The sequence below is a fragment of the Odocoileus virginianus genome, unplaced genomic scaffold (genome assembly GCF_023699985.2).
Source record: "Odocoileus virginianus isolate 20LAN1187 ecotype Illinois unplaced genomic scaffold, Ovbor_1.2 Unplaced_Contig_6, whole genome shotgun sequence".
In the NCBI taxonomy this organism is placed as follows: domain Eukaryota; kingdom Metazoa; phylum Chordata; class Mammalia; order Artiodactyla; family Cervidae; genus Odocoileus; species Odocoileus virginianus.
In genome coordinates this window covers 1,620,703-1,632,670 of record NW_027224323.1, presented here as the reverse complement: position 1 = coordinate 1,632,670, position 11,968 = coordinate 1,620,703, and the positions used below count along the sequence as shown (strand labels likewise).

General features: G+C 48.3%; 1 protein-coding gene across 3 annotated transcripts in view; it reads right to left on the bottom strand.

Annotated features, from left to right (window-relative positions):
- Window positions 1-283: 283 nt before the first annotated feature.
- The window catches only part of PRKX (protein kinase cAMP-dependent X-linked catalytic subunit), a 57,296-nt gene continuing 45,611 nt past the window's right edge, over window positions 284-11,968 (bottom strand). For 2 of the 3 annotated variants that reach the window (XM_070463784.1, XM_070463782.1), the window contains 5 exons: window positions 11,611-11,706; window positions 9,765-9,822; window positions 7,968-8,045; window positions 6,326-6,475; window positions 284-5,359 (listed from right to left, as the gene is read on the bottom strand). In XM_070463784.1, the coding sequence (XP_070319885.1) occupies window positions 6,350-6,475; window positions 7,968-8,045; window positions 9,765-9,822; window positions 11,611-11,706 (358 nt within the window). In that variant the 3' untranslated portion in view covers window positions 284-5,359; window positions 6,326-6,349. The remainder of the gene's footprint in view (window positions 5,360-6,325; window positions 6,476-7,967; window positions 8,046-9,764; window positions 9,823-11,610; window positions 11,707-11,968) is intronic. The other variant, XM_070463783.1, reaches the window with a different exon arrangement.

Genomic DNA, 11,968 nt, shown 5'->3' with positions numbered 1-11,968 from the left:
GAGCAGAGTGTGAAAGTTCTCAGCACAAGAAAAGCACTTTGTAACTATGTAAGGGGATAGATGTTACCCAGATGTAGTGGAGGGTTTTTTTCTTTTGTTTCTTTTGCTTTATATACAAATGTAGAATGACTTACGCTGTAAATCTGAAACAAAGATAATTTTGTGGTCACTTACATCTCAGCAAACCATAAAAATTTAAAAAGACTGCTGACACTCGGGGCTAGCTGAAAGCAGAGAAGCTTGTAGCTTTTCCCATGACCAAAGAATCAAACCGGAGTCAGACTTCTATCTTAAAAGATACAAAGTTTTATTAAACGAACCTGGAATCAATGGCATCATTCCATAAATTAGACAGCAGTAAAATCTTCCCGGGGTGTGTATATATATGTATATATACAAATCACAGTGATTTTCATTGTGCAAGGAATGGAGAGGTGTAGAAACAGGCTTTTTTTTTTTTCTTTTTAAAACCACTTGAGAAGCTGAAATGATCAGGGTGGGGCTCCCCGTATGACCCGGGCAGGAAGGAGGAACACCAGCCCTGGATGCTTCATCCCTCGAGAAAAGAAAAAAACCTTTGACCGCCCCGCAGAGCCAGAGAAAGCGTCTCGGGGAGCCAGGAAAGGCAGCCAGTGAGCGAAACGGTTCTGATCCCAGTTGCAAGAAAAAACACACGTGCCATGAGTTTTATTTAAATAACACAGGAGTCCACCACGGAAGAGCAAAGAGAGTATCCACAGAAAATGAATGCAGACAAAGTAACTTAGAGGGAATGGTTCCAGAATATTTCCTTTCTGATTATCAAGGGGAGCGTGTGGCGGTGACCACACGGGGTCAGCAGGAACAAGCTCGGTATGAAAACATGATGCTTGGTGGAAGCATCGCCCACCACTCAACCTCCACCAAGACACAGACAGACAGACAGACACACAGACTCAAATATATTATTTAAGACAACTGTACAATCGCACCCACTCAAGCTGAACTGATTAGTCAGAATCAGATAAAGGAGTGTACAGAATGCACAATGTTTCAGCAGGTATAGAATATGCTCCAGGTAGAGGGACCACAGGAGGGAAAAAAAAAAAAGAACAAGACAGACACCTCATTTTAATCTCAATTGGGAACGATGGAAAGACTTACATGATGCAGTCAATTTTGTGGTGCAAAATGAAAGGGCTAGGGACAAAAAAAAAATTTCCAATCTTTCCTGCAGCTGAAGTTCCAGCAAAGATTCTGCTGTTAGGATGAGGAGGAAATGCAGTCTTCAGGGTTCCCCCGGGTGGGGTGCCTATCATATCACTCAACTGCTTGGCGCTTCTGGTGACTCGGATGGGTGGCAGGTTGGTCCCGATGTACGGATGGAGAGAAGGAAAGCAAACATCGCCCGAGACAGTGAAAAACAGGTGATGCCAAACCTGCTCAAGGAGCAAGGCTGGGAGGAGTTTTAAAGCATCGTGATGGGGTGACGTGCACGCCGGTTATCTGGTTACTGGTTTTTGTTTTTGTTTTTTCCTTTGCATATTTTGACAAATCGACAGCAGAAATCATGGTTTTCGTGTTTTTTATTTTTTTTCTCAACTGCTGGCCAATGATACACGTCTGCTGAGCAGGATATCCCAACTGCCGGGACCACGGGCCACATGCCGTGGTGACCGGCTAGCATTTTATCTCCTTCGGCATCTTTACAGATGGCTCTCAAAGCAGGCTGGCTTTATTTTTTCCCTGAGGAAACCAAGACCCACCCTGATCCACCTCTTGAAATCAATGCATTTCCTAAAGACTTTATAAGAATTTTTTTCGGGATGGGAGGAGGATAAGGACCATTTTAAAGTCTTAACTGAATTTGTGACACTGCTTCTGCTTTATATTTTTGGCTTTCTGACAGTAAGGCATGTGGCATTTCAGCTCCCCCGACCAGGGATTAAACTCACACCCCGCCCCCCTCAACACTGGAAGGTGAAGTCTGAACCACTGGGCCACCAGGGATGGGGTGGGGGGAGTCCCAAGACATTTTAAAGAGTGTTGTCATTTAAGGAGATTTTGCCAACTTGTCAAACGGCAGCAAACAAAAAACAGATCTCTCCTTTTCCGGTTTGGAATGTCGTCACCGTGGCCGTGAACTTTCTTCAAAACCTAGCACACCCTGATTACTTTTGACCCAAGACTCCAACATCACAGAATGCCTCCAGGGAGTGAACGATTTTCTGGTTGTATAGGGCAGCGAGCCGTCCATGTCTTTAAGACTCATTTTGATCATGCCCAGCATTGCATGATGTCAGACCATTTAATTTACAGCCCAGCCACCAGCACACGATGCTTTCGATGACTAAATGGGCACCAGGGGTGTCAAAGGTGAGGTAAACCCCATCTGGCAGTGTTGGAATTCCTCTTCCTTTCCAATCTGCTTGGCATGGCTGATGGTCAACGACCATGTTTTTATAAAGAAGTGAGCCATCCATGGTATTTGAACCTTTGTTTGCCCTGCATAGTTCTTCAAAATTAAGGCAACGCATTTTCATGCGTTCTTGTGCTATTTTCATCTCATAAATTACATCCTGGAGAGGGAGAACCAAGCCAAAAAAATATGCATCGGGATCAATGTCTGTATTTACAACTTTTGTATTGTGTTCAAGAAAGGTGTTTCATTTATTTTGTATTTTCTTAAGCGTAAGGCTTCAAATAACAGTCATTTATTTTTACAGTCAGAGGACACAAGACTTAATGCTTTTCCTCATGGGTCTCTATCTCTGTGCAGGTTCCCACTGCTAATTTAACCTTCTAACATTCAACGACGTAATAGTTCAGAAATGGCATGATAAAATTTCAGTCCCCGCTGGCTCACCGTTTAATCCAAAGAGCGTGGTGATGGGAAAGTACAGACTCAAACTAACAGTTCTCCGGGAACATTTGTCCAAGTGCACCCTTTGAAAGTAAATTTTTAATGAGTTGCCCATTGTAAGGTTTATTTTACTTCAATCTTGGACTCGCTCTCGCCTATGGAATGGACTGCTCTTTGAAGACGAGGTCATTTACGAGAAGGGGGTGATTTAGCACCTTGGGCTCAAAGCTTTTGTAGGTGTCATTTCCCTTCGTATCTCCTTCAAGCACACACACCCCTTGTCTTCTGATCCAGGAGTTGCTTGTTGTTCAGTCACTCAATTGTGTCTGACTCTTTGCGACCCCGTGGACTGCAGCACGCCAGGCCTCCCTGTCCATCACCAACTCCCAGAGCTTGCTCAAACTCATGTCCATTGAGTCGGTGATGCCATCCAGCCATCTCATCCTCTGTCGTCCCCTTCTCCTCCCGCCTTCAATCTTTCCCAGCATCAGGGTCTCCAATGAGTCAGCTCTGCGCCATCAGGTGGCCAAAGGATTGGAGCTTCACCTTCAGCATCAGTCCTTCCAATGAACACCCAGGACTGATTTCCTTTAGGATGGACTGGTTGGATCTCCTCGCAGTCCAGGGGACTCTCAAGAGTCTTTTCCAACACCACAGTTCAAAAGCATCAATTCTTCAGGGTGCAACTGGTCAAATCTGACATATACGTGATGTCCTCTGACATTTGTGCTACGTTAAAAAAAAAAACTGTTATGACTTTCCCAAACAGCAGCTCTCCACACCCCTAATGTGCCTGCAGAAGCGAGGGAAGCAAAAGCTGGGAAAGACACAGCTTTCCGGCCCCCAGCACAGGAAAAAACAGTGTCGACAGCAAAGAACTGAGCAGGTGACCCACGGATACCTGAGTTGGAGAGACCTGAGCAGCGGAGAGCTGAGGGCGCACCCAACCCTTTGCAGCGACACATCCCGAGGGCACGCTCTGCCTGCAACCCCGTGGGCCGAGGAGCTGAAGCTCTCTGCGCGGGGAAAGCGAGGGGACGGGCGGGGGTCTCGGAGGTCTAGTGGGTGATCCCCCGCAGCCACTGAAGGCTCGAGAACCGACTGCTTCAATGCACAGACCCTCCGCCGGGCAAGGGCCTGGCTGGACCCTACGCCCGGATTTCACACAGCGGGTCCGAGCCACGCTTGTCTCTCCAGCTGAGTGGACAGAAAAAGCTCGGCCCGCTTAGGTGTTTCTCACAGCAAAGGTCAGCATGAGAAAGCAGAAAGAAGAGAGGGAGGGTCAAGAAGGCATGGAGTGAGGCGCAGGACGGACGCCAGGCACCTCCGACCACGCCCTGCTCCTGGGGAGACGCAAACTTCAACAGCAACCCTCGCCCACGGAGACACGCTCAACACCCAGCGTTCGCGATCCACAGGGTCCACGGTCCTCCCCCGCCCCTCGGGTCCAAAGGCAAAAGGGAAGCTTCCCCCGGGCTTGTTCGGCACGGCCCGGCAGGTCTGTGAAACCAGAAACACAGCCAGCGCTGAGGAGGAGAAGTGAAAGCGAGCAGAAACTTTGAGGGAGGGTCAGACGGTTCCATCGTGTCCCTGCCGTTCCTGGCTTTCCCCAAAACTAGAGGGGAAAAGGAAAACATGTGCGCTAAGTTCCTCAAGCCAATGCTGAAGACTCTTCCGTATCGGGAGATGCACTTTTGGCCCAGGGATTGAACCTGGAATACGAACAGCTAGCCATCTCCCTACAGAGTCTGAAATTTTTTTAAATGCCACAGACAAGATTCCTCGAAGAGCATCTGCGGTCAGTGGCTAGTCTTGCAGTAAAATTCACACTCACATCTCCTTCCTTTGCCTTCTGGTTTCAAGACCCCAGGCTACCAGATATAAACCACCAAACATACTGGATACAGACCGTCATAGGATATAACCATAAAACGCATACAAGATGATAACAAATGCATATATCATAACTTTTAAAATTGTGTCCGGCAAGAGAACAGATTCATTTAAAAAAAAAAAAAAGAAAAATCTGAAACATAAATATAATCTCTGGAAAGTAGGAACATGTACATCACTACACAATTTCTGTGCTCCAAGCATACCGCCTTTTTTATACACAGACATGAGCAAACGCGCACGCACACACACACACACACACACAATTTGTGGTTAAATCTGAACAAGTTCAGCTCAAACATAAAAAGTCAAGTCTATGAGGGAAAAAAAAACCAAAAAACGAAACCAAGATATCCCAGTAGGAACACACAACGCTAAAAAGCAGAAAACCTACAACCAATCGAAAAGTTCAAAGTGTCCTACTGTGCAGTAGATTTCCAGTAGATTAAATAATTCCAGGGCCACGAACGTCAACAGTTCTGCAATCTCTTTATACACATCCGGGCGTACACAAGGGCAGAAACATCCTTACTCCAAGAAGATGCTTCCTCGGGTCGGCCATGGGGGCCGACCCCCACCCGCGGGGGCCACTGTGTGTCCGGGCAGGCTCAGATCACCCTGTGTCTGGCATGAAATAAAACAAAGGGCTGGTTACTTTTATTCTAAATGTTTATTCTTTTTTATCTTCTGCTGACCCTGTGTGGCACAGGGGATCTTATTTTCCCAATCAAGGATCGAACCTGCATCACTGGAAGCAGGGAGTCTTAACCCATGGGACTGCCAGGGAAGGCTGGATTTTGTTAAGTTTCCAAAACACCTGGGGAACATTTGTCATCTTAACAGCAACAACAAACAACGGTAGCACAAAAGAAGCCAAGGATGCCTTTCACGCTCTCATGGCAAAGGCCCTCAAGCCTGAATTCTACGGAGCGAGAACGCCGGATAAAGTAAAATTGAAAGCATTTTTTTAAAGGCGGGTTTCTCGATGTTCCATAGAACTAGCCCGAGTTCGTCCACAATTTGAAAAGAGATTCATGACAGAAACAAAAGTGGGTCCCAGTTTCCTGGTACTTTGCCATAGGACCTGACCATCAGACAAAAACATTTTTATGATAAAGAAAACTACAGGGCCCAGACGCACAATCTAAGTGTGCTTTCAACCCACCAAGACCCACTTTATAGCACAGGGAACTCTGGTCGGTACTCGCTAATAACCCAGATGGGAAAAGAATTTGAGAAAGAAGAAATGCATGTATATGTTAAAAAAAAAACTATATACGAAATTTAAAAATAAACAGAATTCAACTGATACAGGGCTTCCTGGGTGGCTCAGATGGTAAGGAATCCGCCAATGCAGGAGACCCGGGTTCCATTCCCTGGGTTGGGAAGATTCCCCGGGAGGAGGAAATGACAACCCACCCCAGTATTCTTGCCTGGAGAATCCCACGGACGGAGCAGCCTGCTGGGTCACACAGAGTCAGGCACGACTGAGCGACTAACACTTTGACAGACTTTCAAGTGACAGAATGAATGAATGAAATAAAAGAGGCCTTGATATTTCAGAAATCAATACATGAAATACAGATCTACCTTCCAGGCGGGGGAGTCCCAAGCTCAGAAATTCTTGAAGACATCCAGCTCCTTCTGTGACACCGGCGGGGCAGAAGCCCAGTCGTTCTCAGGATACGCTTCGAAGTTGGAGGTGTCGTCTTCACCGCACAGCTTGGGGACAATGGGGGGCTGAGGAAGCAGCAAAGATACAGCGCCGTGGTCAGAGGGGAACTGTGTTCACCGGGTGATCTTACATTCAGCCACGCTTCAGTTTGACTGCACTTTGCAGATACTGTTTTTTAATAAATCAAACCTTTGCAGAAACATTGCCAGTCTGCACCAGGAAGTTGTTAAGGTCCAGGCAAGCCCGAGTTCTATCACACTTTTAACATACTATATTTGTTTTGTTTTTTCTTAATCAAAGCTTTGCAGAAACCTTTGCATGGATCAAGTATGCACCAGGAAGTTGTTACATTCAGGCACCCCTAGTTTTATTGCACCATACAGATACTATGTTTTTTTATTTTTTTTTTTTTATAAACGAAAGCTTTGCAGAAACCTTGCAAGGAGCCAGCCTGCACCAGGAACCTTGCTACGTTCAGGCACACCTAGTTTTATTGCACTTTATAGCTCAGCTGGTAAAGAATCCGCCTGCAATGCAGGAGATGCCGGTTCGATTCCTGGGTCGGGAAGATCCCCTGGAGAAAGCATAGGCTATCCACTCCAGTGTTCCTGGGATTCCCGGTGGCTAACACTGTAAACAATCCAGCCGCCATGCGGGAGATGTGTGTTCCATCCCTGGGTTGAGAAGATCCCCTGGAGGAGGAAATGGCAACCCACTCCAGTATTCTCGCCTGGAGAATCCCCATGGACAGAGGAGCCTGGTGGGCTACAGTCCATGGGGTTGCAAAGAGTTGGACACGACTGAGTGATTAACCACACACACGCACGCACACACATGTACATACTCTCTTTTTTTTAAAAAAAAGATGTAATCAAAGTTTTGCAGAAACCTAGCATGGGGCAAGTCTGCCCCAGAAGTTGTTACATTTCTGCATGCCTCATTCTATTGCACTTTGCACATACTGTGTCTCTTGCAAGTTGAAGCTTTGCAGAAACTGAACATCGAGCAAGTCTAGCTGCGTCGTGTCTCCAACAACACTGCCGCACTTCTTGCTCTGTTACTTCTGATAATTCTCACATTTCAAACTTTATGCCTAGACTTGTTGGGCTGAACTGGGACCACTGATCTTTGATGGGACCACTGACCTTGGCGTATCTTTTGTTTTGTAACTTCTCAATTAAGGTACAGGTGGTTCTTTTAAGACTCTTCGCCACTCCATGGACTGCAGCCCGCCAGGCTCCTCTGTCCATGGGATTCTCCAGGCAAGAAGACTGGAGTGGTTCATCAGTCCCTTCTGCAGGGGAATCTTCCTGACCCAGGGATCGAACCCGGGACTTCTGCATCCCAGGAGGTCTCTTTACCAACTGAGCCTCCAGGAAAGCCACTGACTCTTCAGCTAGGGTCTTCCCTCAACAGTGTGAACTTAGTAACGATTTCAATCACTCCATTGGGTATTCATCCTAAGGAATTGAGCCACAGACTCAGAGCCCGCGTTTGTGTCCAGGAGAGCTTGAGGCCCCCCCGGGGAGGAGCCGGCCGACTGACGTCTGGTCGTACCTTCAGCTTCCTTTCGGGGACCGCGCCCCAGTCCACGAGCCGGAACCAGCGGTGCTGTTTGACGTCCTCGGCTCCGTTCTGCAAAAGGAACACCCGTCATCAGCGCAGAGGAGGCCGGCAGGACAGGAAAGCCCGTATCACAGAGAGGCGCCGTGCGATTCCACACGGAGAAACATGGGCTCGCTAGGCCTCGAGCCTCTGTCCCCGGAGCAAACTACCAATGACGCATCTGAGCGTCATTATGTGCTTTTCTTCATTACAGACAGAAATTCAGTCATGGTGTTCAAGGCTTACCCGGTGGCTCAGCAAAAGAACCCGCCTGCCAATGCAGGAGATGTGGGTTCCATCCCTGGGTCAGGAAGGCCCCCTGGAGAAGGAAATGGCAACCCACCCCAGTATTCCTGCCTGGAGAATCCCATGGACAGAGGAGCCTGGCGGGGTACAGCCCACGGGGTTACCAAGAGTCGGATATGAGTGAGCAATTCAACCACAACATGTTGTTCACGCGTATAGAGCTCTGGACCACAAAGACCAAAGCGGAACTATGGTCCTGGCCCTCCCAACGTGAAGTGGGATTTTCACCTTGACAATTTCCTTCAGCTGAAACTGTGGCTCATTGTGTGTGTGTGTAGTCAGCCCTCAACCGTGTCTGACTCTTTGTGACCCCATGGACTGTAGCCCACCAGGCTCCTCTGTCCATGGGATTCTCCAGGCAAGAACACTGGAGTGGGTTGCCATGCCCTTCTCCAGGGAATCTTCCCGACCCAGGGATCGAACCCGGGTCTCCTGCATTGCAGGGAGAAGCTTCACCACCTCAGCTACTTTTACAAACGTATAAAATGAGGTTCACAAAATGATGTCATCTGCTCACTACTGCCCAGAGACTAAGTCACGTGACTATGATGCAAACTGAGGATGTCTCACTTGAGAGATGGGTTTTTTTTTTTTTCTCAAGACCTTGCAGCGTGTGGGATTTTGACTCCCCAGCCAAGGGTTGGAAGCGGGCTGCCTGCAGTGGAAGCCTGAAGTCTTAACCACTGGACCGTCAGGGAAATCCGCAAACTTCAGAAAAGTGGCAGCTACAGGGTACTGGTTTCTTTTGGAAGGAACGAGCCTGTTCTTTAAAGCTGTGGTGACGGGTGCACCATTTTGCAAACATATCGCAAAAGCCGTCCGACTTGTCGGATTTAAAGGGGTAAACCACGTGCTACGTGAATCTCAAGAGGGAGGGTCAAGGCGGAGGGGACATAGGTATTCCTACGGCGGCCTCGGGCTGATGTGTGGCAGAAAAACCAACGTAATATGGTAAAGCAATTATCCATCAATGAAAATTTAAAAAGAAAAAAATACATAAGTAAATAAAGCAAGCAATGATCAGTTAACTTATAGATAACTGCTGAGCCACTGACTTCTTTGGAGGGATGAGACCTGATTCTGGGTGAATCAAATCTGAAATCTGGCCAAGGAATGGGTAAGACTGTTCTGCCATTGCTGACATGTGTGAAGTCAGATGAGAGGCATTTAAAGTGAGTACCACTTAACACGTGCTGAGATGCTCAGTCGTGTCCCACTCTTTGGCAACCCCCGTGGACTGCAGCCCACCAGGCTCCTCTGTCCTCGGGGAGTCTCCAGGCAAGAATTCTGGAGTGAGTTGCCATTTCCTTCTCCAGCGGATCTTCCCAGTCCAGGGATGGAACCCGCGTCTCTTACGTCTCCTGAAGTGGCAGGCGGACTTTTAACTACGAACATCACGTGGGAAGGCCCTACCGTTCCACATATGCGGATGCAAATACTGACCTTCATGTTTCCCAGTCTCCTTGTTCTGTCGGTAACAAGCAGTTTCCTGATGAGGTCTCTGTTTCGGAGGGGAAGGAGACAGACACAGAGATATATTGAATTGTGGAAACACAGCAGATCAACAGCAATGAAATCCACACTGTTTGGCAGGGACACCAGCCCAGTGGGTCGGTCTTCACGTTGGCTAAACATCTTCTAGCGCTCCTTTCTCACCACTGTTGAGTGCTAAGTCGCTTCAGTCGTGTCTGACTCTCTGAGACCCCATGGACTGCAGCCCACCAGGCCCCTCCGTCTGTGGGAGTCTCCAGGCAAGAACACTGGAGTGGGCTGCCATTCCCTTCTCCAGGGGATCTTCCCCAACTCAGGGGTTGAACCCGCGTCTCTTGTGTCTCCTGAATTGGCAGGTCGGATTCTTTACTGCTAGCTCCACCTGCGAAGCCCCTTTCTCACCATTATCTGTTCCTAAACAACCTAAACAATTTATGCGATGCAGAGTTGCAACCCAGCTAAGGCGCAGAGGTTGATCAAATCAACAGAGACAAACAGCCTTTGAACATGAGCAGGAGAAACTCTGTCTGCCCTGGGGATGTCTGACCTTCATTTTAAATATACCTGCCAGGCCAACCCCGGCCAACTACACAATGTGTGATTTTACCAAAATCAGCTATCACGCTTTGCCTGGTGGGTCTACTTACCTGTGGGATTCTTGTCTGGACATCCTTGCCTTCCCGGAAGCAAGGGAAGTATTTTTGTGTGTGCTGGGTCACTGAGATTTTCCTTCTAAATAGCAGACGGTATCAGAATACTGACTCACTGGACATCAACCCTGAGTATTCATTCGAAGGACTGATGCTGAATCTCCAATATTTTGGCCACTTGATGTGAAGAGCCAGCTCATTAGAAAAGACCCTGATGCTGGGAAAGATTGAAGGCAGGAGGAGAAGGGGACGACAAGAGAATGAGATGGTTGGATGGCATCACCGACTCAACGGACATGAGTTTGGGTGGACTCTGGGAGTTGGTGACGGACAGGGAGGCCTGGCGTGCTGCAGTCCATGGGGTCACAAAGAGTTGGACACAACGTAGCAAGTGAACAACAAGAACAAAAAAATCAGAACCCAGAAGGATAGAGAAGCCTGTATTCACACAGCAGATGAGGACTCAACACAGTGAGGTCAAAGCATGTTTCAAGAAATCATTTCCTTCTGTTTCCCCCTTAAAAGTTTTATTTAAGTAACGTAATCACTCACATTACCTACACATTATACAAGGGCTTCCCCAGTGGCTCAGCAGTATAGAATCTGCCTGCCAGTGCAGGAGATGCAGGAGACCCGGGTTTGATCCCTGGATCGGGGAAGACCCCCTGGAGGAAGGCATGGAAACCCACTCCAGTATTCTTGCCTGGGAGAATCCCACGGACAGAGGAGCCTGGTGGGCTGCAGTCCGTGGGGTCGCCAAGACTTAGCACGCAAAGTCATGGACGCCTGCACCAGCCGCCAAGCTTGCTAGCTGGGAGGAACAAGGGCCTTCTTCTCGAATAACAAAACTGCTTCCTTATTCAATGTGATGATGAACAGCCTTTATTCGCTAATGATACACACACCCGTTATCTCAAAAGATGTAAAATACGGCTGCGACTCATGAAGAGGTGAAGTGTCATCCCAGCAGAGTCATGAAAAGCTTTCCCCTTTTCGGGCGGAAAAGATGACCCATCCAAAGAGCATCAGCCGATCACAGCGGGACAAACCAGGGTGGTACCCAGCCAGGCAGGACGCGTCCACTGGCGCGTTTCTTGGGGGCTTTAGAAATAAACGCCCCCGCTGACCGAAGAAGACGGCTGACTTACTTGACAGTGAACTCCAAATGTCTGGGGAAGTCTATCTTGCCAGCAAGAATCTTCTGATAAATGCCAAAGGCGTTGTCATCGAAAAACGGAGGAAACCTGTTAGAAACAAGAACGGCTTATTTTTAGCGGCCAGCGTTGGGGAAAAAACCCAGGCTTTGTAAGGATGGCTCCTTCCGCCTGACATGGGCAGAAGAGAATTTTATTTTTCCGCGTGCACTCTCCTCTCACCCGGGAGTCACGGATGCCTCAGGGCCAGCTATGAAGGCATGGTTCCAAGGCGCCAAGCGCGGAGCCCTCTGTCCCAACTGCAGAGGGCAGGCAAACGGAGCAAAGGCAATGACCGTGATGAGCCCTTGTG